The 25,406-nt window shown below is 43.4% G+C and overlaps 1 protein-coding gene across 9 annotated transcripts in view; it reads right to left on the bottom strand.

The window, feature by feature from the left end:
• Positions 1-9,808: 9,808 nt before the first annotated feature.
• The window catches only part of FBXW11 (F-box and WD repeat domain containing 11), a 122,221-nt gene continuing 106,623 nt past the window's right edge, over positions 9,809-25,406 (bottom strand). For 8 of the 9 annotated variants that reach the window (XM_027605307.2, XM_027605310.2, XM_027605312.2 and 5 more), the window contains 5 exons: positions 23,470-23,588; positions 21,198-21,308; positions 20,163-20,241; positions 18,919-19,104; positions 9,809-12,393 (listed from right to left, as the gene is read on the bottom strand). In XM_027605307.2, coding sequence (XP_027461108.1) covers positions 18,943-19,104; positions 20,163-20,241; positions 21,198-21,308; positions 23,470-23,588 — 471 coding nt within the window. In that variant the 3' untranslated portion in view covers positions 9,809-12,393; positions 18,919-18,942. Of the gene's footprint in view, positions 12,394-17,915; positions 18,418-18,918; positions 19,105-20,162; positions 20,242-21,197; positions 21,309-23,469; positions 23,589-25,406 lie in introns of those variants that run through there. The other variant, XM_027605308.2, reaches the window with a different exon arrangement.

Here is a 25,406-nt window from a genome sequence, read left to right as displayed (position 1 = left end):
CCACCCAGGAGCTTCAAGTAATTGAGAGGCGTAGTCTCTGTCGCTCGACTTCAACTGGGCTATGGGGAGGGAGGCGGCAAGTTGGTGGCAGAAGAAAAATGCCCAAGAAACAGGAGTTAACACTGGCGCGATGGCGTGAAGATTCATGAACTGCTACGAAGAGATGTGACAGCAAAAACCTCGCTCGATTCCTGACCTGCGAACATTCCCATGCAGAGCCCGGAGTCGGCTAACCCGGAGTCCTGGCTCCTAATCCGTGGGTCAGCACAGGGAGCTGCTGTTCCATGAAGGACCAGTGCTGCTGGCCGTGGCTCGACCTCGCCCAAGGAAAGGCGCGGTTTTAGAGTCCACAGTCAGGAGAACTGCCACCTCGGTCATGAGAGTCGAGGGTCCAAATGCCGGCTGGGAGGGGCCTGGGCTTGGGCAGGAAGCCCTCGACCTCCGGAGGCACCTCTGGATTCTAGGACCATTTGGACCGCACAGCTGCCTTTCTCCCCAAAGGAGATTCTGCAGTTAGGATACAGTATGGCTAAAGTCACACCCAGAGGTTTGACATGGCTGACCCGGAAATCACATGGAAGGCGTTGCAAAAACACAATATAAAATCTTGTTCCTAGAATAACAATGCCACGGTTCTCCTGACTCAAGGGCTGGGTGGCTGGCAGAGTGGGGAAGGGGGTGGGGTGGTGGAGGTTATGTACTTGTCTTGAAAATAATACTCCGCTAAGCAAGACTCAGGGAAAAGGGACCAAGGTCGACTTCACTTGCCTGAATTTTACTCCCCAGCCAAAGGGTAATAGAGATGGTGGCGGCAGCAGCAGAGTTCATCACACGCTGCCCGAATTTGACCCCAGGCTTTCGGACCTACATGTCAGTGACCAATGTCTCCAGGCGAGGGTGAGAGCCAGTTTGGTGCAACCCAAGGGATCCAGGCGGCCGAGACCTCCTCTGCAGCAACCCAGGGAATCATATGGCAGACCACCGAGCAAGACTTGGGTTTGATCCACCACATTCACTGAGCCCCCACCTCGTGCTACACACTGTCCTCGGTGCACTTACATATATGGTCACATTTGTTCTCCCCATAACAAACAAGTCTCTGGACACATATTAAAGTTATAAAATAAGGCTGCAGATTAAGCCAGAATGGAGTGAACCTTGCAGGCAATTTGAAATTCAGAATTTACCATTTTCTCTTCTTTTTCCCTCTTCAGTCTCTATCCTTCCTGATAGTTCTTTTAAGAGCAGAATCATTTGAATGACTGAGTGTCTGCATTTGGACTTCTCTCTTGTCTTCCCTGACCAGCCTGGTGGTTCTCAAACTCTAAATGGGTGTGAGAACTACTGCACTGGGTCATACAGCCCACACCTTGTGTGCTGAATTCACATCTCAAGAGTTTTCAAGAGTCTCTGCCTGTGGTTTTTCACCTGAAGAGCTCACTGTGGAATCTCAGTGCCATGAAAGGGGAGACCCTAGGGTACCTGGACAGCTCTGGAATCACACTGTGGGTCTGCTCATTCAACACACACATTTACCAGTGCCTGTGATCAGGGCTGGGGACACACAGATGACCAAGGGCAGATTGTGGTGTGAAGGAAATTAAAAGCCCTCTGTGAACCCAGGCTGGGCTGGCTTCAGCTCACTTAATGCCCCAAGCAGGTCCTGGAGGGAGGAGTGATTACAAAGAAGGGCCTAGTTCCTTGGTCACCTAGGTGATCAATAAACAGCAGAGATGAGATTTGAACCCAAACCCTCTGCCCCAAAGGCGGACTCTTTACCCTCTCCACCCGCAGGTCCTCAGACGTGCACATTAATAGCTACAACACTAAGGAGAAAAGTGGTAAGGCATCAGAAGAGTTCAGGCCTGGAGGATTTAGTCCCTGCTCTGTGGATGGGGCAGGAGGTGACCTTTGAGCTGAGCCTCAAAGAAATGCAAAATTAGTCATTCCCCATGGGGAAAACATATGCCTAGCGGCAGGAGCATCAGACCCTGGGTGTTATCTGCCCAGCCTCTGTTCCCCTTTCTTTTTGGACCCCAGCACCCTGATCTTCCTTTGGGATCTGCCTCCCTTCTCTTCTCAGTCTGTGTGGTTTGTGTGGGATAGACCCCCAGCCCCTGGCTCCAGGGTGGCTATGTGACCCAGGCCCGGCCAATCAGAGCATCCCATTCCACTGACCACAGTGATAGGTTTCAGAGTGGGCACATGACCCAATCTGAGCCAAGGAGTCTTAAGTCCAGGACTCTTTGGGCCTGCCAGGAAGAGAGATATTGCTCCACCAGAGATACTCAGAGGATAGGATGTGCTTCTGGGGTTGCTAGCAGCCACCTGGCCACCATGTGTGGAGAGAGCCTGTCTGGAAATGAGGCCATGAGACAGGAGAGAGGGACAGGGAGGTAGAGTGAGACCCAAGGGCTGATGACACAGTTGGAGGCTCCCGGATCCATGCCTAAAGCTAGCCCGTTCCTGGGCTCATGTGTAATATGAGCCAATAAATGCCCTTCTTTTCCCAGGCATGTGTGATGTGGGCTTCTATCCGTGGATCAACAGAGTCAGCAGAGTAGAGGGCTAGAAACAATAGTCTGAGAAAGAGGTAGCCGCTGAGACCATTTTGGACCTTGACGTTACTATTCAGCTGGAGATGCAGAAATCAAAATCACTTTTCAAACTGTTATTGAACCCAATTTAGATTGGTTGATCAGAACTCAAGATAATAGAATCTCTGGAGCTTTTGCAAATCTGTGGTTTAAATTCTCATTTTGACGGGGAAACGGGTTCAGCGAGCTGAAGGACATGGCCCAAAGTGACACAGAGAGTGGGAAGCTGAAGGCACAGCCGTGGGATAGGTCAAAGGGATGTGGGGAGACAGGGAGGATCCAGACATTGGGCTGGGAAAAGGAAGCAGTAGGAGAAACACCCTGCAAGAAGCCGTGGACCCGGCAGGCCTTGTGGAGCTCCTGCTTCAGAGTCAGACAGAAGTGGATTCAGATCCTTCCTCTGCCATTTTGAAAGCCACTTCCTGTTCTACCCTCCATACCATTGTTTATAAAATGGGGTCCCATCCTTCATGGAACTATGATTCCATAAGCTCTGTGGTTACCACATCCCAAAATGGCTTCTGAAGAAGACAAACAAGGTGTCTGTCTTCAGGAAGTTTACATCCCTGATAAGGGATGTCAGAAAATATACAATTTGTTTATCACCTGCCTTCCCATGTCATACTGTAGGCTTCCTGGGAGCAGGGACATTTGTCACTGCCTATCTCATTACCTGGCACATGGTAGACCTTCAATAAATATGTCTTGAATGAATACAAGTAAGCAAAGTAATAAAATGGTAAGTACTATAGAATAAATAAAACACAGGGTGCAATAGAGAGTAATTTAGGGATAATTTAGATGACCTGGTTGGAGAAGGCTCCTGGAGAAGAGGGTATTTGAGCTGAGACCTGAATGATGAGGAAGCAGCCATAATAAATAACTGAGGAAATGCATGCTAAGCAGCGGGAACAGCACATGCAAAGGCCCTGAGGCAGAAATAAGGAATGGAAAGAAAGCCTCATAGCTGGAGTGGGAGTGACACAGCGAAGTATGATTGGAGAGGCAGGCAGGTGCTAGATTGCTGCAGGTCATAACAAGGAGTTTGAACTTGACTCTAACTAAGCACAACGCCCAGTACAATGGAGTGTGTTGGGCAGGGCAGTGATATGATCTGACTTACGTGTTCAAGAGATTGCTCTGCCCACCATGTAGTGGATGGATTTCAGCAGGAAAGACAACAGTGTATGCCACACACAGCATCTGGCACACAAAAGGTGTTCAGTGAACAAGAAGCATCCATCACTACCCCCAATGCCACATCCACAAAGGCTTGCCAATGTCCATTCCAGTCCTAGATATGTGATCTTTATCCTCTTGGGTTCAGGCTCTCTCTAGCTACCTTCTATGTATTGTGATGGTCATAGTACAGCCAACAGACAAGCTTTGGGGGAAAATCCTCTCCTCTTGTTGTTACAGTAACAATCCAGGAGCCGTGGTGGGAAGGGGTGGGATGGGGGCGGCGGAGTGGGAGCCTTCTGTTAAATGTTGAGTTGCTCCCAACATACTTTTCAAACATTCATTTGCTTTTGCCCAGTCTCCTCTGTAAGAGACATGCTTTCGGATGTGTTTTGAAAAATATTCCATATGCTAATGGAATGTCACCATCTGCCAAAGAAGGCAGAGCTGTTTTTAAAGGAAAAACTATTACAGAAATGAGGTATTCACAGAGGGGCACTAAAGAGCCCAAACGTCGCTGACCTGAGGCTGACCTGGGCCGCCTCGTGTTACCAACATGAAAAGGGAGTGAGAAAATCTGAGGCCAATTAACTCCCCCCCCCCAACCGCCCCAACCACCACCCTCTCCCTCTCTCATTTTACCCCTCCCCTTCTTGGAGACATGATGAAATTTCCTGAAACAAAAACTCGCAGCCCGTTCTATAAAATGCTTTCGCCTTTGGTGGAAAAAGCCCCGATGGTCCCTTTTATCTCCTCATTCCTAAGGCGCAGACCTGGCCCCCGTCTGTTTGTGCAGATGGGCTTGCAGGGAACACTCCCAAGGACAAGAGAGGCTAGGGCCGGGCCGGGCTGTTTGCTGTTTGCCGCCAGAGCCTGGCCATCAGGAGCATGGGGCGCTGTGCTGAAGGAGGGGGAAGCAGGATTAGGTGTCCTGCGGCACGATGAGGGGACAGCCATTGTTCCCCAGGAGGCCTGGGCAGCACCGAGGCAACTGTTTAGAGAAGGTTTTCCAAGTCCTCGGAGCGTCCACCCGCCCTGCCAAGACTGCCGGGTATCACGCCCCTACCTTTCCCGCTCTTCCTTCTCTGCCTCTGTCGCTAGCTTGTCCCCCCGTGCCCCCATCCTAAGTGCTACGTTCTTCCTGACTCTGTCTGGGCTCTTCTTCGAAAGCCACCCCTCGCCTCTCTCCAGACAGTCCAAAGTGGCTTCACTCGACTATCGGCTCAGACACCTGCAATGTCCAAATCCGAACGTGTCACCCTTCTACCCAAGCCCTCCTTCCCTTACCTGGGAGACCAAGCGCCCCTCCTGCCCATTTGTTCAGGGCGGGCCTACCCACTTCACAGCCTTTGCCTCTGTGTTCCCCCAGCCTGGAACATTCCCCTGCTGGCTCATGCTTATCACTGAGGTCTTGGCTCAGATGCCCCGCAGTCCGCTGCACCTGCTGCCAGGCGCCATCTCTTCACGGCCCTTACGGCCATCAGGATTGAGCCCGTGAATTCATGGGTGCGTGGGCACTGTAGCAACCACCGTGTATTGTCTATTCTGACTGGAAGCTTCCTGAGAGCAGGGCGTGTCTCCTTTCCCTACAGCCCCACCTAGTGGTGCGCAGGAGACACACACACACACACACACACACACACACACACACACACACACACACCCCCACACCAACCGCGGCAGCAGGACACACACACACACCACCCACCACACACACACACACACACACCACACCAACCGCGGCAGCAGGACACACACACACACCACACACACCACACACAAACACACACACACACCAACCAACCGCGGCAGCCTCGCTAGCACCTCCTCCTCCCTCAACCGCCCCCAAAACCGCCCTCCCTCACCTCCTCAGTGTTTTGCCTTATTCCAGACCTCAACATTCCTCTCCTGAATCTTGATACCAGCCTTGTCCACTGGTCAGCCCCAGCTTTGAACCCACCAGCGGCTGCCCACCGCTGCCAGAAGAGAGCCCCCACTGCTCAGCATGGCCACAGTCGGGCCCCTGGCACCCATCTTGCCCTGCTCCTTGCACCCTACCAAACTGTGCATTGTTGAAGGCACAGGTGCACATTCATTAATGACCAAAGAATGCATGCCCGGGACACACCAGTGGGAAGGAAAGATGTGCAGAGGGTCTGTTCATGCAAGGGGACTGCTCAGTAGAAGGCCTGGCTCCTCAGGGAGACTCTGCGGATCACGGTGGCCGGGGAACATGGAGAGGGAGAGGCGAGGGCCGCGTGGTAAGAGGTCAGCGGTGGCAGCCAAGACAGGCTGGAATCAAGGCTAAGCCCAGCTGCTCACAAGCAAGACAGACCCGGGCCCAGTTTCCTCAGCTGTCAAGTGGTCCTAACATACACAACAGGGCTTTTGTGAGGATTACAACATGTGTAAAGCCATTCCCAGCAGGCCTGGCACTCACTATTCGGTGGGTATGTTTATTCTTGTTGCCGCTGTTGTTGGCGTTGAACCACCCTCTTCCCTGCATCGCCCACCCCTCTCCCCACCCCACCACCTACACACGAACACACACACGCGCGTGCACATGCGCGCGCACACTGAGGACGTGAAATTCTCACCCGTCCACTTGGGAGACACTACAATTCACGGAACCTGTTGGCATGTTGAGGTCTCATCCTCTTCCCAGAAATACCCCCAGAGAATATAAGTTGACTACTTTTAAAGCTGGATTATTCTTAAAAACTAACAAAAGTAACTTGGCGTAGGTACTGTTCATCTGGTCTCTCTCCCTCAGTTGCACCCACTGAGCAGCGTCATTAACGTCCTCGCTGGGGACCGTCAGTCTCCTTCCGAGTGTCAGCTCCTGTGTTGCCCCATAAGAGGCCCAGATGGGCCTCAGGCTGCCGAGGCACATTTGATTTTTGTCTCATCTCACACCACCTTGAGCCCTAACCTTTACTATACCTTTCTCCGCTCTGGGCATTGTGTACCATCTGCTTAAAAACCACAGGAGAAGCTACCAAAAACACCTGGCATTGAAGGTATATCAGGTACTGGTACAGTGCTTTGAGTAGATCTATATTTAGATTTTAGACAAGGCATTTTAGGTTATGTCATTTAATTCTTACAGTGATTTTAAAATACCGTCTCCACTTCTTCGAGGAAGCTCAAGTTCAAGGCAGAGAATGTCCTTGCTCCCGGGGCTGCTGCCAGTTAGGGGGCAGAGCTCCAATCTCAAGCTAGGTCTGGTGACACGAAAGCTCACGCTCTTTTCCTCTCTGCCATCCGTAGACCGGTGACCCCCACAGGATATCTCTGGGCGTAATACCAAGTCCCAAAGTCTGCAGTGTTCTAAGAGCATTCCTTCTCAACCCCCCAGAGCCGCAGGGTATTTGAAAGTAAAACACACGGAAGAATGGAAAGGTCCATTGGATCTGAAGATGGTGATAAAAGGTGGAGGGAGCTTAAGTTGTACTCTGTGAGATCCTGCCAGAACACCAGTTTTAGGCTGTTCCTGGGGCATGTCCCACTACAGATTAAGTCTTTGGTCTTGTCACTCCCAGGCCAGTCCAACAACATACCTACTCTGAAAAATACAATTAAGTAAAACTTGGAGACAGGATGAATAAAAAGCCACAAAGTTGAAAGCAATCAACAACACAACTCCAATTATAGGATTCTGCTTTCCAGTGCATGCTATACATGCACACACAAAAGGTCACTTAAGACATGCACTATAATTCCTTCACATGACTACACCTAACCAATACAAATTTTTAAGCACTGGATTAGGATTTCAGTACATTTCATGTGTGGGGTCATATCACCCCATCTTTGGGCAGATAAGCACCTGAAGATAGCCATGTACGTAGTCATCCCACATCCAAGTTTGAGTGTCTATGAGGTCTTAGACCCAGCTTTAGGCAACAAACAAGCAGGAGCTTGGAGGTCTTGGAGCTCCCAGAATTTCCTCCAGCTGGAAGACCAAGTCGATCCTGGGCCTCAAGCCTGCCTTGCCGTAACACAAACTCAGTCGCAGCACAAAAGCAGGCAGCTGGTCTAAATACTCACAATGTGATTGGAGACGGTGGTTGCCAGCTCTTGGCTCCTTCCCCTTCCTCCTCTTGCCTTTCCAAACCCCTCCCTTGTTTGGTCATTTTTCCTAAAGAAACATTTATTGAGACATTGTGTGTGCTGGTCACTTTGTCATAAGGCATATCATTCAATTTGTCCCTTTTCTCTGGAATCTCTTCTATTCTCCCAAGTGTTCAGTTGCCAAACTTAAGACACAGTATTTCAAGAAGTCACTACTAGAAATGCTTAACATCATGTTAGTTCAGGGATGGCAAACTGGTGCTCCAGTGATTGAATTTAAGAAGTCTCCCCCCACCAAAAAAAAGTTGCCAACTTTTATAAATTGGGTCTCTACATAAACTGGATTTTCAGTCTTTCTTAAAAATTTAGACGTGGCACTACTGGGTCTGCATTCCTGCAAGCCAGAGCTGGGGAATGTGCCCTCCTGGACTTGAGCTAGTGACACCTTCTTTTATACATGGAGAAGCTAAGACCCCAAAGGGGGTATTGCCACACAGCTAATTAGTAAAAGGATTATTAGCCAGATGGTCCAACTTCCTTTCTCCTTATTAACTAGAAAACCAACAGGCTGAAATGGCAAAGCACTACTCTATGCTCTGATTATATATCCAAGGAGTTCTACAAAACCTCTCTTAGAATCTCCATAATCGATACAGAATGCATTTGTAGCCGTGAATTTCTTGCATTAACACCTCACCTGTTGGGGAAGAAAGAAACTTTCATTTACTGAACACCAACACTGTGAGGGTCGGAGGCGACCGGAGAGGTTAAGACCACCTGACACCTGAGGTCCTTCCCGCTCTGCAGCAGTGTTTGGGCTCAACATCTGTTCATCGTGATGAGCCCAAAATCCCAGTGATTTTTCACACTTAGCACAGGCAGGGATAGAAAGAGCTGTGAAAGATGATAGTCGCTATAGGAAAAGGCAAGAAACAACCTGAACTCCACCTCAAGGAACTTGGTACATAAATTATGGTAACCAAATATTACACGGTCGTGCCCACATAGGAGGCAGAATCACATGCATGGACACGGAGGGATCTCCCTATGAATAGGAGATGAAAAAGCGAAGCGCGGCACCGCACGCATAGCACACTACCACTGCCGTTAGGAGGGGTGGGGTGGGGTGTGTACATGTATCATATACACATGGGTGTATACATACACATAGCCTGCTATACACAGAGTATTACTCACTGTCGAAGGATATACAAAAAACTGGATGACGACGAGTGGGGGACTGAAGGTCAAGGGTGAAAGTATCACTTTTTAGTCTTCTTATGGCTTGCAAAGAGGTTCTCTTAACCACATGCATATTACTTATTTTTAAAACATTTACAAGAAAAACGGGTGGAGGCAACACTGTATATAAGTACTCTCATCCCCAAGGTCCACGTTACCAACTTGGTGGGCTCATGGGGGGAGAGCCAGTTACCGGGAAACCTCCGCTACTACCCAGGACTTCAGAGCAGAACCCTGCACAAGCCAATGGCATTCCACCCACTGGAGTCCTCAACCCGCTAGTCTTCAACCCATGACGTGTGCATCTGCGAGCGTGGGAAACGGACGATTCCACGTCCGCTGCTCACAGGGAGCAGGCAGCAAGGGCGCTTCTCACATGGCCACCTGCTTCTTCCAGAACCAGAGGATCCGCTCACCCTCAGAGCCACTCAGGACACCAAAGGGGCCCCCTTCCTATTTTTCCAGTAACCCGTGAAGCAGTTAAGAACTTATGGGAAGCTAGCTCCCAGGTCCTGAGGTGAAAGCGAGCTTTCAGCGAAACACCCCCAGGCAGGCACTGGCATTCTCGCACACAAACCCCCCAAGAGCCAGAAAGCAGTCTGCTTTCAACTCCACTTTACAGAGCAGATGATTTTTTAGAACTACCAACTTTAATGGTATGTCAATGAATTACTGAAAGAACATAACAGTTTTTTGAAAAATTTCTTAACAGAGCATCAGAGTATTGCAACACTTTATTAAGAGTATTGGCTTTGAATTAGTAGCTGAAGTAACAATTGCATGAAGCCAGATTAGGTGTACTGCATAATACTCATACTTGATTTATTGACATTACTTAGCAATTTATTGGACAAAAGTCAAACTTTTTGTTTTTTATTAAGCACATTCCACAGTACAAAGCTGTCATGAATAATATCTGTACAATTTAACAGTTTCCATAGCTGTTCAGACACAAATTTATTTCAAACAGATAATTGGCAAACATAATTAATTACAAGTTAGAATTAGACTATCCCAGTGCTTTAAAACATTAATATAGCAGTAATTTACAGTTGCTCAATTATGGTTAGCAAAATAAAGTCCAGGGTACGGCTGGGAATTACTACTATAATCCCAGAAAGTCAGAATTCCTTGGGTGCCAAAGTCCCCTGCTATAATTTAGTAGGCACAATTCAAAGGTTGTGTGCATATTCGAAGGCCATGATCTCCCAAGGAACAAGAACTTCTATATTAAACATGCAAAAACAACAACAAAAAGTCCATTCGTTCAGAAGAATTGCCTTCTCCCCCCGCCCCTCCCGCACCCCTGGGCTCTCCTAACCAGTTTGATATAAAGCTGTCATGTGGAGAGTGGTAAAAGTTAACTCACTTCCACAACCACTGTCAAGCTTACAACATTTACCTCACAAATAGAGATTTCCTTATTTTTTTTTTTTTTTACACTTGGAGACTCAACTGCTCAAAAATAGAAATTAATTTGGTAACATGTGGGAGGAAAGGATGTATTTTTAGAAAAGGAAAAAGAAAAACTAAAAAGCCAAGCCAACCCAAGAAACAAATCACATACACACACATTGATCCCCACACCGTTCTCAATGCAAAGGACAAAACAGAGCCCAGGGCCCTTCCCTTTAGTAGTAGAGTGTGCTTCCACGGGAAGAGGTTTAGTCAACAGGAGGTTCTTATTGGTCCTTGAAAATGTTACTGACAGTCCTTAATCTTTGGAAACAATGGCAAGGGGCAAATCAGAACCTAATATTGAACAAGGGAAAAGGAGTGCCAACCGAATGCCAAAGTCCTTTCCGTGCACGGTCAGCATGATAGTGCCATTCACACATTCGGGCTGCAGAGCACTTGGGAGTTTTGAGAACCTGCCAGGGCCACAGCAGCAGGTGACACCAGAGACGACGGGAATGGTATTCATGAGCTTGAAGCTTTGCACCACGTAGGAGTACCCTTCCACTGGAGATGGGCCTCTGAACCAACCTGACCTGTATAACGTGCTCCAACATTATAAGCAGGCCCTGTTAACACCCTGGTGAGGATGCGACATCCATGCCAGGATGCATGCATTCCAGAGCCACGAAACCCAGTCAATAGGGCCTTCTTGTTCCTCCCTTTCCAGGGTTACTAATGCACAGAATAATGATCTTTGACAGTAAAGTCAAATGAATACCATGGGAAGTGACCACTAGTACTCAGGAGTATTTATGACGAGAAGACAAACAAAAAAATTTTAAGGTACCTCTCTATTATGTATGCTACACAACGAATAAAACATTTTGTGTTAAACTTTAGAAATTACATTTTAAAACAAGATTCCCATTAAAAACACACACACCACACACATACACACAAATGACAATGACAAAATAAAAATATCATATGAATACTGCAGGAAGGGTCCTAGGGTAATCCACATCAACCCTGGTATCAGGTTCTTGAGCCCAGCCCATGGCTAAGTGCGAACACACTCTGTATTAGTGTCTCAGGCACAGGGGCCCTGACTCCAGCAACCTTGAGGTTAAACTGTTATGTACATTATATCTACATGCGGATACAGTATTTTAAATTAGGAGGCAAGCACACGTGTAAAAGTGTTACTCTACCAATTATCAGGAGATGGCTGGGGTACAGAGAGAACAGTTAATAAAAGAAAACAGCTATATTACCTGTTGGGAGATAATATAACCTGGCTTATAGTTCTTTAAATTAAAAGAAATTGGTACAGAAAGGAAGTATAATCCAAAAAATATTACTAAAACAATCCAGAGAAATTTTTCCATTGTCCAACATGTTCCTAACACAGGTCAGAATTCATAATGACTTGGACGGTCAAAAGGAGAATGCTAACTTCTGAAAAGGAAAGCCCTGGACATTCTGGGTAGGTGTTTGGCACCCAAAATTTCACCAAAGAAGAATGCTGTTTCTTAATATCAGACCAAAGTGCAAAGCAATATAAATTAGAGGCCCGTCTTCTCTTGATGGTCGATTTACTTCTGTAAAACAGACTGTATGTTCCTTTTATATGAACAATTTACATTTGAAGCATTAGATTTTTTTTTTTTTCACTGATGGGGGGAGGAAATGGGCTTCTGTTCTACTGGAAGTCGGTGAAGCTAAGGTATCCTTCTCAAAGTAGAGGCCGGAATCGGAGGTGAGAAATGTTGGTACTTGGAAGAGTTAGGCTGCTTTGCATCTACCCAGCGTCTAGAACCAATTCCAGCTTCATAACTCAGCTGTGAAGAACTCCCTTAGGCATTTGGTAGCCATGTAGCCAGTAGTTCAAGACTAGGAAACCCTGGGAAAACAAAACAAAACAAAACAAAAAACAAAGGCGTATGGATGGATATTCTGGTTAGACATGGAGATATACACCACAGTCCGTCCACATCCACACAGACATGTACTTGTGCACACATGACACGGTACTGAGTTTCAAATGTAATCAGCATCAAAAATAAAAGCTTGCAAGTTGTTCTGAGTGTAATACATACCAGGCATCGTATTTATTTAAACCTTGCAACAACCTTATGAGGTAGAAACTATGATATCATTTGATGAATAAGAGAATGAAGGCTCAGAGACACTGCTTAGTTCAAAGCATTAGCCATTAAGGGACAGAGAGGGGACTCGAAGAGATGACTGACCCTATAACTTGTCAACTGTCAGTGCTTGCCGCTAAACATTAGACATATAACAAAATATGCTTCACGTTAGATTTTATATTTAGTATTATCTTTTATGACATCCAGAGCCTACGAGGGCTGGTCTCGTATCTGCCTGAGAGCCCTCACCTATCACTGTAAAACAAAAATATGAAAAAGCTAGTAAATAAAGTATTCCTTCTAAATAGAATGCTAATCAGAAGTTACTTCTTTTTTAAATAAATCATTTATAAAAGGACAATACAGTGTAGAGGGAAAGACTACTGAATGTTACACACTGTTTTGACCATGACCTTGAGTCAGAAACACATTTTAGTAATAATCTCTACATTCATCCATGTAGATAAATATGTACACACACACACGCACGCACGTACCTAAACTTACCATTACTACATACAATGCAGGCTGACATTTTCTATTCTAAATTTCATCAAAACAAAGTCAAAATCCATTAAAAAGATTTCACAATCTCTACTGGGTCACAATCCTTTCCAAACACATCACTAAACCACCGGCCTAGAAGATTTAAAAGTTACCTTTATGTCTAAAATTCTCTGACAAAAAAAGAGATTTTTTTTTAAAGCTTGTGTGTTTTTTTAAAGGCAACTTCGCTAAAAGGTTGTCAATTTTCATAAAGATCAAAAATCTTTCTCAATGAGTTGAAGAGAGATTTAATTTCCTTCACTGCTGTTTTCACATGAAGGATCTTTAAGAGTATTATTTGTAAAATAGTAACGCGCACAGATAAGAAGTAGGCACTCTCAAACACTGCTGGTGGGAAAGTAAAATGACTTAACTCTTCTGGAGAGTAATGTGACTCTGTGCATCCGAGTCTTTAAACATCTTACCTTTTAACCTAGACACTGCAGACATTTCTAGAATTTATCCAATGGTAACGAAAGCAAAGATTATGGGTGCCTGGGTGGCACAGTCAGTTGAGCAACCGACTGTTGGTTTTGGCTCAGATCATGATCTCAGGGTTGTGAGATTGAGCCCCAAGTCGGGCTCCGTGCTCAACGAAGTCTGCTTGAGATTCTCTCCCCCTCTCCCTCTGTCCCTCCCACTCATGCCCTCTCTCTCTCAAATAAAAAAAAATAAATCTTAAATAAAAAAAAAAAAAGGCAAAGATTAAGCTAAAGAAATGATCACGGCAATGTGTTTTATAACAGCTAAAAGCTGGGGGGAAATGTACATACATAACAACAGGGCCTATCCAAACAACTGATTATTACCTTCGCCATTAGGAATGGTAATTTAAACAATACTGACATTATGGACATAGAAGAGTTTTGCAACAAATGAAAAAAAAAGTATTTTAAAAACAGGTACAGTTCTCAGCCATAATTTTAAGAAGCCTGAAAGGACATATACAAGGAAATTAACAATGGTAAGCCATGAGTAGGAGTTTATTTTCTTCTTTCGGCTTATCTACTTATTCTGATTTCCTAATAATGATCATATATTGTCTTGTAATAAAAAAGAGAGCTACTGTATATATTAGGCTCTTAGGAGTTAGTAATTTTAAAAAAATGACTCAGCAAATAAATCTATTGCTAAATTTCCTGACACAGAAATACACTTACCTTATATTTTAGGGTTGAATATTTTACTGCAAGGTTAAATCATCATTAGGGTAGTGTTTCTTATTATGCATAAATCTTACAGTATCACATGGTAATAATTTTTTCATGTTACAATAAATGAAAAGAATTTGGAAAAGAGCAGTAAAATCTATAGAGCTGACTGCCAAGGTTGTCAAAAGTAATTCACTTTGAAGAGACAAACACATTTGAGGTTTCATTGTTTGTGCTGCTTAAAGAGCAGATAAGATTTTTCCATTGATTTATAATTGTGGATCATAACAAGGGCAGTTGTTCTGAGATTCCCAAAAAGGAGGCAGGAGGAAGGCCTAGAAGAAGTAACACCAGTTTCCCTTCCACCACAGCCAATGAGAGAAACACCACTGGCAATCATTATTTCATTTCTCAACCAAAGAAATCTTATTTCAGGGCACTTTAAAGTAATATATAAAAGTTGTCCAATTTGTGAAAGTTTACTATGTTCTAAATTTCATCTATTAAATATGCCAGAGAGGGGAAACATACTATGGATGTCTTGGATTTTATCACGTGCCTCTCTAAACAGAGTATAAAGACAAAAACACATAACAAAAATACAAAAGAGTTACGCTTAAGTTGTTTTCGGATACACCGATTCTCCTGAACCTATCCATTATTCCAGAAGCTCAGACATAGCTGCAGTTGGCCATGTCCTATTTTATGTGCTTCCCTTATGTGGAAAAATAAAAGCAGAGGCAGGATGCAGCTAAACCAATATGCAGATGAAAACGTATAGTTTAAAAAAGAAAAAGAATGAAGTGTAACAAAAGATATACAAGGCTTCTACACTAAAACCTGCAACATACTACCTAAGAGAAACTGAAAAACCTAAATAATAGAGAGATATACCATGTTCATGGATTGGAAGACTCAACGTTTGTTAAGGTGAGAAATCTCCCCCCAAAAGATATAATTCAATGAAGTCTTAATTATAATCCCAGCAGTCCTCTTCACAGATTTTGACAATCTAATTCAAAACTGAATGTGAAAACCTAAATAACCTAGAATAGTCAAAACAATTTTTTTTAAGTTGGAAGATTATCATACCCTATGGTATTGGTGAAAGGACAGCCACATAAATCGTGGACTTAGAATAGAGTCCAGAAATTGACCTACAAATAAGGGGTCATATGATTTTTGGACAAAAGTGCTAAAGCAAATTCTATGGGAAAAGGAATCAAATAGTGCTGAACAACTAGACAGCTATTAAAAAATAAAAATTAAAAAAGACCAATGACGTTCTCACCTCACACCATACACAAAAATTAACTCTTAACTGGATCAAAGATATGCTGGTCCAAATAGTAATCACTACCTCCATGCAGCTATTTAAATTTAAAGTAAGGTATAATTAAATACAATTAAACATTCAATTAAATTCAATTAAAATATAATTTAAAATTCAATTCCTAAGTCACACTGGCCTCATTTCAAGAGCTCAACAGCCGCAAGTAGCTACTGACTACTGCAGTGAACAGCGCAGCTATGGAAAATACACACTCATCTAGTGACAGAAAGCAGGTCAGTGTTTGCTAAGGCTGGAAGGGGTCAGGCTTTGACTACAAAGGAGACAGAAGTGAACTTCTAGGGGTGACAGAAATGTTCTTATCTTGATTGTGGAGGTAGTTTCAGGGATTATATACCTTTGTAAAAACCCATCAAATGATACACTTTAAATGAGTACAAGTTTTACACAAATCATACCTCAATTAAAACTATTTAAGAAACAACAACAGGGGCAGGGCAGAGGGAGGCCTGTACATCTAGGTACCTGTCTATGTACGGAACCTATCTAGTACCTGACCCTGCCAGTTCAGGTGACTTAGTCCAATTTTTTACTGAGTTAGTATCTTTATATTTGCTGAAAATGACTGCAGGAATACACTATAGCTGTCACACACTTAATCTGTTTAAGGGCAAATTCTTATGTGGCCTAGGAGAAAAAACACAAATAGGTCATTCTGGCCCCGGCTGTCACTTGCCCAACAAACATCAATAAACACTTACAATACACTTAAGCACGCTACTGAACAATGGAGTTCCCCAATAAAAGGAGCTCCTCAGCCTTGGGAAGGAGACAGGCATACAAACTATTTCAGTATCGAATAATAAATTAAGTCAGATGAAGTACAGGGGCAAAGGTGGGGGTGTCTAAAAGCCATAATAACACACACAAGGGGAGGGAGATGGTACAGGTCTGCACTATTGTAATGTAATTAGAGAAACAGAATTCAGTCTGGTTGCCACTCCAGGTTTTCGGAAGGGAGTACTGGGAGACTGGGACACAGGGGGGAGGGTGGACAGTGAGGACAGAAAGTAACAGCTAGATGTTGAAACACCTGTCAGCTAAGTGAAGTAGCTGAACCTCAATCCTGAAGACAACAGGAAGCCAGTAAGGCGAGGGATGGCAAGGGCAGGGCTTAAGAAGATCCTGAGAGCAGAATGGAGAGTGGGAGAGGGAGAAGAAAGACCAGGAGGGAAACCAGTTTTCATCTGGGTCCATTCCCCCTTCCCTGTATTTTCCTTAGGATTTTTGGGAAGGGAGATTGAAGTGGGGAGGAGCAATCATTCAAGAGATCCTTGCCTTCTTCCTCTGTAATTCCCTATACTATCTATTTTAAGACTCTATTCAATAAATGTAATAATTCTGCCGTAAGGGTTTTTCAACTTATGAAGAATCTATCCAGAGAGAAAGTAGCAAGCAGATGGTCACTATCACGAGAGATGGTATGAACACACTTGGGACCAGGAACAGCAGCTATGTATGTGCGGCTTACAGGTCATTACTGCTCACCTCCCACACCCAGGCAGACACTGACAACCCATCACAGCACCTATCCCTTTGGGGTCCATATAGGGTCCCAGAATCCTTCCAAAGGCAGTACTCCAGCCAGGCACGGCTGATCAAACTCAGCCAGCATGAAGAAAAAGCTTATTTGCCATTCCTGATGCAGACCCTTGGTTTATCACTAATGGATGGCACAGGGGCAAGACCGGAGGTCAGCAAACTTTTCCTCAAAGAGCTGTATAATAAATATTTTAGACGTTACAAGCCATATCATCTCTGTGGCATCTATTCTTCTCTGCCAATGAAGTATGAAAATGGCCAGAGGCAATATATGTAAACAAATGAGCATGGCTATTACAATGAAACTTTTTTTTTTTTTAAGATGCTGTTTATTTATTTGACAGAGAGAGAGCGAGCGAGAGCAGGAACACAAGCAGGGGGAGGGGGAGAGGGAGAAGCAGGCCTCCCGCCCAGCAGGGAGCCTGATGCGGGTGAGCCGCAGGCAGACGCTTAACGACTGAGCCACCCAGGTGTCCCTATAAAACTTTATTTACGGACACTAGAATTTGAATTTCCCATACTTTTCATGTGTAATGAAATAGTATTCTTCTTTTACTTTTTTTCAATTATTTAAAAGTGTAAAAAGCTATTCTTAGCTTGCTGTGGTAGGGGAATAAAATCAGGCAGTGGAACAAATGTGGCCTCTGGCTGTAGTCAGCTTACCCTTGGGTAAGACAAACTTTCTGGACATCTCTGTTTTGGGTTTCAAGAGCCTTAAGTAAGAAATATTAGAAACAATGGTAACTTGGTGACATAGGAACCCTATCTTTTCATCAAAAAGAATCTCACAATTCTGCACATAAAATTCCTTTACATTTTTAATATTTAATGGATGGGAAAATATATAATGATAAAGAGCCACTAAGTATTAAGTAACATTTTAAAATAAATATGAATTTTATTAATCAGTGTTTACATACATATATACACAGTAATACAAACATATTTATTCCATCTGCAAAGTTTAACATGCACAGAATTTATTGGCCCCTTGAAAAATTTTCAGTTGGAAATACTGCTCCAGATGAACAGGGCCATCGGTTCCCAGGACACAGCCAAGTAAGGCTTCTCATCCTCTGGGTCGGATACCCTTAGTAATCAAAACATGCCATCATCAATGGTTACAATGGCTCTAAGTTTTCCTGTAACCAGAGCAAAGGGCTTTGCTTCCAGGGTACCTGTTGTGTCTAATGGATGAAGAACAGGTTTTAGGGGCTTTCTCAACAAACACCTTTCTTTGATCCCTCTTCTAGTGAACAGTGGTGGTGGGTCGATTGTAACAGGGGCAGAGGGAGAATTTTGAGTGTTTGGTTGATGGTGATTTTTTTCTTTTCAAATAAAAGAACTGAAAAACAGGAAAGAGAAAAAGGAGATTCCTACACCCTAGAACAGAATTTGAATGACTTTACCTGCGTTAAATTGATATGACCTAGGAAACCATTTAGGAGAACAGTTTAAAAAACAGGAATCACGTTGTCTGCCAGTATGAAAACCCACAATATGTAGGATTCCAATTTCAACCTTAATGTGACTAAAAAGATCTAGCCTGATACTGGAACTCTGCAAAGCTGAGGCAGCTAATAAACACTAACCACCTCGGTTCCTACCAATGGGGAACCCAAATTACAATGCTGCCCCAAAGGGAAGATGAATTCACCGAGCAAGATTAAACACGGGGAGGTACTCACCTGAAACGGGTAAAGTGCAGACTGTTATCTGGAGATGTAAGTGTATGTTCTGGAGGGAGAACGGGTCTCATTCTGAGCACTGGGAGGCACATTTAAGAAATCCCAAATCAAAATAGTGTCATCGTGGGAGCTGCTGATGATCTGAAATTCATCAAACTGTAGCCGAAACACACGTCCAGAATGTTCCTGTGAAATGTAACAAATTGATGAGTAAAATGAGACCTTTACAATCCCTCAGATCTCACTATCAGTGACCTGGCACAGGCTGAAAAGGCAGCTACTTATCCATGCTTCCTAAATACTGTTCCAGAGTTTACTGAGCTTTGTCCTTCACCCCAGGAGCAAATACTTTGGCTTTTCCTTCTAAGCTTTTTCTTTGAATTAATCTTTGTATCTGAGATCCTGGCTCATTAATATATCAAAGAAGAAAAACTATGTGATCTCTTCACCAAGGATCTTGGAAAGGTAAGCAACAATATTAAATACCCATGCTTGATACACTGTAAAAAGCAGAGCCAGAAGGATAATGTTTTTAACATTACCAAGAACATCTATCTCCACCACAGCCAAAATCAAAATTAATGGTGAAATAGAAGCATTCTCATTAAAATCAAGAAGAAAACAAGAATGGCCCTAACCATAGTTCTGCATGTTCTAATCACTGCAAGAAGCAAAGAAACCAAAATCAAAGGTAAAGCTACTGAAAATAAGAACAATCTATCAGTATTTTCAAACAACTGTCTCCCCATCAATGGAACAAAACCAACCTATTAGAAATAATGAGCCTGCCAAAGTTGCTAAAGCAAGATTAACATATAAAAATAAAATAGTTTTATATGCCAAAGCAATAATCCAGACAATATAGACTGAGGGGAAATTCCATCATAATAATACAAACATGTGCTGTATTATAAAAATATAATGTAACCAGATACCCACATTAAGAAATCTCCCAAATCTACAGGAAGGAAATACTTTGTGCTCTATGAGGAAACCAATCCACCTACAAATGAGGATGCCTGCTTTCACATTTTAAGTTGTATTAATGCTCCTTAGGAAAGAGCTCACTGTAATGTAAATGTCAAGTATTCTCTGATTTTGGCTAAACGAAATGAACAAAACGGTGCACTTCTCTGAAGGCACACTGTGAGATCCACAGCTTTCTCGTGGTACACCTAGGCCGGGCTATCTGCAGGTAGCCATCCTCCAGCCAAGAACCGCCCTCATTTCAACAGATCACATACCACCAACGTGCGCAAACACAAAGTGCTTGCTGGCGCTCGAGGGTCCAGAGCAGCTTGCAAGTCCCAAACTTTAATTTTCCTAGAAAAGAAAAGGAAATTGCAATTAGTAGAAAAGTTACTATTTTATATACTGTCAAGCACCTCCTTTGACAGAAAGGAGTGCATCTGAACTGCTATTAGAAAAGCGAATGGAGAACATGCTTATGTTTTTACAAGTTATTTAAACCAACGACACTTGATTTGGGGGAAAAAAAGGACCTCCACATTCTCAGAATTGCTGAGCCTGTGAAGAAATATTTTTTCAGGGAGACAAGAAAACAATTTCAGACTATCTAAATTCAGTTCCTGACTTGATAATCTATGTCACCAAATTCATTAATCAGGGGGCTCTTTGGGGCTGAGTAGGTGCTGCTGACAGAAGCTAGGGCTCTCCATGAAATTCCAGGGATACCTTTCTTCAAACTAAGCAAATGCTCTAAGTTAATAATAGGACCATAAACAGACCAACTAGTCCATTCGTGAAGTATACATAAGGTCACCTTGAAAGGTTTACAGCTGCCATTTGCTCATTTAAAGTCATGTGGCTTTTTAAAGAGTATTTGTTCAATTAATCAAACGGGGAAAGGAAATGTATCACTGAACACACACACACACACACACACACACACACACACACACACACACACACACACACACACACACACACACACACACACAGAGCTGGCTTAACTTAGGGCTAAGGCTAAGAACTGAATTCCTGCACAATCTAAGCTACTCCCAAAGTTTACAGTAATGGTTAAAAGTGTAAGCACAGGAGTTACAGAGGCTCTGCTACTGTAGGACTTGGGGCAAGACCAGTCATCCTTCTGGGCCTGGGTGGCCTCACTTGACCAGGCAGTGTAGTAACATCTGCCACCCATCACCACAGGAAGGATCTAACACAGAACTGGCACATACACAGCTGCTGAATGTACAGCGCCCGTTTGCCCTCTAGATACAGTGACAGCAGTGCATTTAAAAATCTGAAATACATACCCATCATAGGCCCCACTGACAATCCTCTTGTTATCAAACCGGATGCATCGGACCAATTCTTCATGTCCCTCTAGGACTCTTAAACAGGCACCACATTCGATATCCCATAGCCTTGGAAGTAAAACAGACCTCTGTGAAACAGCTTCCCACACATGATTCACACTATCCTTGAGTTGCTCGTATCCGTGCCACACGTGATTTTCACGCTCCTGGACCTCTCTGTTTCTGTCTCACTCCCAGTCCATGCTATCCAGGCAGAAGTATATGTATGTACATTTATACCACTTGTATATTTTAAAGCACTAATTTGGAGGGCGGCTGGCTGGCTCAGTTGGAAGAGCATGCGATTCTTGATCTCAGGGTCATGAGCTTGAGCCCCATGGTGGGTGCAGAGATTACTTCGATAAAAAAAAAAAAAAAAAAACCAAAAAACACTAATTTGGATAGAAGCCTTACTTCTCATTGTATTTCCTTATTCCGTTTTTTAAATCACATTCATGTATTACTATTCAAATAAGATCAACAAATAAGAAACTGCAATTAAATTTAGTTCCTAGGCATTCTCTTGATGTCTGAATTGATGAAACCATGTAGCCAAATGGTCTAACAGGGACTTTTCCGGGGGATGCACGGACTACAGGCAGTAAAGAAAAAAAGGCATGTATGTGTGTGGGTCACGGGAGGATAGATACACTACGTATAGCCAGGGGGGTTAGGCTTCCACCCCAGGCACTTCTGGCCTAGAATCCATGAGGTCCACTGAAGTTAGAACCAGTGCACCAGCATGGTGGTCTTTCTCTCCTGATGAGGCTTAGGGACACCCCTTCTAGATAATCCTGCATACTAGGGTTGTCCAGTTTATGAGGTCCCAGTGGGAGCCTCTCATTAGGTATAAGAAGTGTCTCAGAAATATAAACCCGTAGACTACATCCAGCCTTTTCCTTGGTGTGTGATTTATATACAACAATTCTGAAAACTGAGATTTTTACATTTTTCTACATTGTTTGCAAAAAGAAATCACAGCAAACTAACATTTACAAAACAAAGTTAGCAAACTAATTCAGTAACAACCTTTTCTTAGCCTCTCTACCAGCAGCCCTTACCATCCACCCCGTGAGTACTTGAGCACAGCCAGCCTCAGCAAATCCTCTCGTCAGTGTCAGTGATGATGGCTTCTTTAAATCTACTGTGAACAGAGCCATTCAGCACTGCCACTGACTCCAAAGCAGCCCCCTCTATAAACTATAAAGGAATATACATTACTACTCTGTAAAACCTCAGAGAGTCCAGTGAGAAAATTAAGGACTATCTACTGCTGAAATAGTTAAGTAATACAATGTGCGAAGATACAGGTTCTCACATGACTTGCAGAATACCTTAAATCTTAAAATGATAAAAGAAAACTCACAGCAGTTTTAGCTCTAATGTTGTGGTTTCATTCCCTCCTTCCTTCCTTCCTTCTTTTAAAAAATTATCTTGAATCCAATCTTTATTTTACCCAAACATTAAACAATTTGGTTACAAAAAAGCTACTGGCATATGTTAGGACAATGGGAAAGTGACTAAAGACTGGTGAATAGATATTTAAGAGAAGTTTTTTTTTTTTTTTTTAAGATTTTATTTATTTATTTAATTTGACAGAGAGAGACACAGCAAGAGCAGGAACACAAGCAGGGGGAGTGGGAGAGGGAGAAGCAGGCTTCCCACTGAACAGGGAGCCCAATGTGGGGCTCGATCCCAGGACCCTGGGATCATGACTTGAGCCGAAGGCAGACGCTTAACCAACTGAGTCACCCAGGCGCCCCTAAGGGAAGTTCTTAATAAATAAAATGTTTAAGGATAGTCATATTTATCAGAAAGCAAGGTCACTGAGTGTTGGAAGGGAAAAAGGGAGATAAAATACAAGACAAAACAAGAGTGGAGATTCTGTAGCGCGGTCTTTGCGCCAGACAGATAAAGTACACTCCTCCCAGCTGTTAGTGAGGGAGACAGGAGCTGTAAGTAAGGGGAAGTTGAGAATCAGACTAGAGCGTCCTCTGTTCTGAGGGGTTCTGGTATTAAGGGATCCTGGGTGGAGCTGATGTTATAAAATATGTGTATTGGGGGAATCAGTTTACCCACTTCAGTATGCAGAGCCAAACAGATTAATAAAAGTTTCTCTTATTTGAAGTATCCCCAAAGGCTTGAAGTCCTTCAAACATCAGGACTGGGAGAGGAGTCAAAAATATGGCAAAAATCGACCTGCCCTGTCAGCACACCAACTTCTACCCACCTTATGGTATTATCTGATGATCCACTAACAACCAGCCGATCCCTGTACTGGAGACAGGCAATGCCTCGCTTGTGCCCATTCAGAGTACGAACAAATTCACAGGTACTCGTGCTCCAGACCTGTAGAACAGATTAGCAATATTTTAAGAAAATGCAGAAAAGTCCCCTCACGATATACCTTTTTAAAAAAATCAGAGCTTCTAAGAATGACCAAAATACTTGACTATGAAATATGGTTCGGAGGCTGGGGTACAGACTGGCCAGCATATAGTTTTCTTGGCTGTGGAGTGATAAAACAGGAATGAAACACAGAGGGAGGCTGTGAAGTCTCCAGACCTTGAGCTATTCACAAAGAGAACATCTCCTGGATGGTTCAGACATTCACTTGCCTAGAAGGAAAAGTGTGGGCCAGATTTTATGTTTTCATGCCAGCTGACATGTCAAATCCAATGTAACTGATGTGAAAAAGTTTCACCTTTCACATCCTCCTCTTTTCCAGCATAGTTTCTTGAACAGCTCCATTTGTTTTGACACATCACTCCTAATATTATGTATGTGGAATAAATAATCCTTCTTTTGTGAAACCATCTGCAAGACTTAGATGTTCACAGACACACTTAATATATTACAAGCCAAATAAGGAGACGCAAAGCAACCAAAGTGCCCTGAATTACTTTACCAGCTGCATTTGTAGTTGAAGATAACTAGATATCCACATGCAAAAGAATGAAGTTGGACCCCTAAGTCACATGATACACAAAAATTTAATTCAGAATGGATCAAAGGGCTAAATGTGAGAAGTGAAACTATGAAACTCTCAGAAGAAAACACAGGAGTAAATCTTTGTGATCCTGGATTAAGCAATGGTTTCTTAGACATGACAACAAAAGCACAAGCAAAATACAAAAAATTGATAAACTGGACTTCATCAAAATGAAAGTCGTCTGTGCTTCAAAGAACATCATCAAGAAAGTGAAAAGAGAACTCACAGGGTAGAGGAGAATATTTGCAAATCATTTACCTGATAAGGGACTTGTAACCAGAATATATAAATAACTTTTACAACTAAACAATAAAAAAAAAAATTTTTTAAGTGAAAGATTTAAATAGCTGTTTCTCCAAAGAAGATATAAAAATGGCCAAGAAGCACTGAAAAGATGCTCAATATAATTAGTCACTGGGGAAATGGAAACCAAAACCAGAGATACCACTGCACAATTACTAGGGTGGCTGTAATAAAAAAGACAGACAATAACAGGTGCTGGCAAGGATATGGAGAAACTCTCCAGGCTGATATTATGCATCAGCTATTTTGTAAAAAGGCCCGAACCCTCTTGACTTCCAGGCAGTGATCTGGTTCCAATTGGTGTGAGTGAGCGGTGAGTCAATGACTGCATACAAACCCTACTTGTCCAGCTTCCAGACCATGGAATCCAGAGTTTGATGCCACCTTTGTGATTTGTGGGGCTAGGAACTAGACACTAGAATGCTGGTGCTGCTTACAAAAAAGTTTTCTGAGCCAAATCCAAACACTCACACATTGCTGGTGGGATTTTAAAATGGTGTAGCCACTTTGGAAAGAAGTTTTGGCAGTTCCTCAAAATGTGAGACCCAGAGTTACCTTCAAGAGAACTGAAAATTTATGTCCATGCAAAAACTTGTACACAAATGCTTATGGCAGCACTATCCGTAACAAATAAAAAGTGCAAACCACCAAAATGTCCATCAACTGACGAGTGGACAAATGGAACGTGGTACATCCACAATGGAATTTCATTCAGTCATTAGAACGAGAATGACGTACTAATACATGCTACAATGTTCATGGATGAACCGTGGAAACACTACACTAAGTGCAAGAAGCCAGACAGAAAAGGCCACATATCATATGATTACATTTATATGAAATGTCTAGGAGAGGCAAGTCCATGGACAAAA

The sequence above is a fragment of the Zalophus californianus genome, chromosome 5 (assembly GCF_009762305.2).
Source record: "Zalophus californianus isolate mZalCal1 chromosome 5, mZalCal1.pri.v2, whole genome shotgun sequence".
Taxonomy (NCBI): Eukaryota; Metazoa; Chordata; class Mammalia; order Carnivora; family Otariidae; genus Zalophus; species Zalophus californianus.
This window is presented reverse-complemented; position numbering and strand designations above follow the sequence as displayed.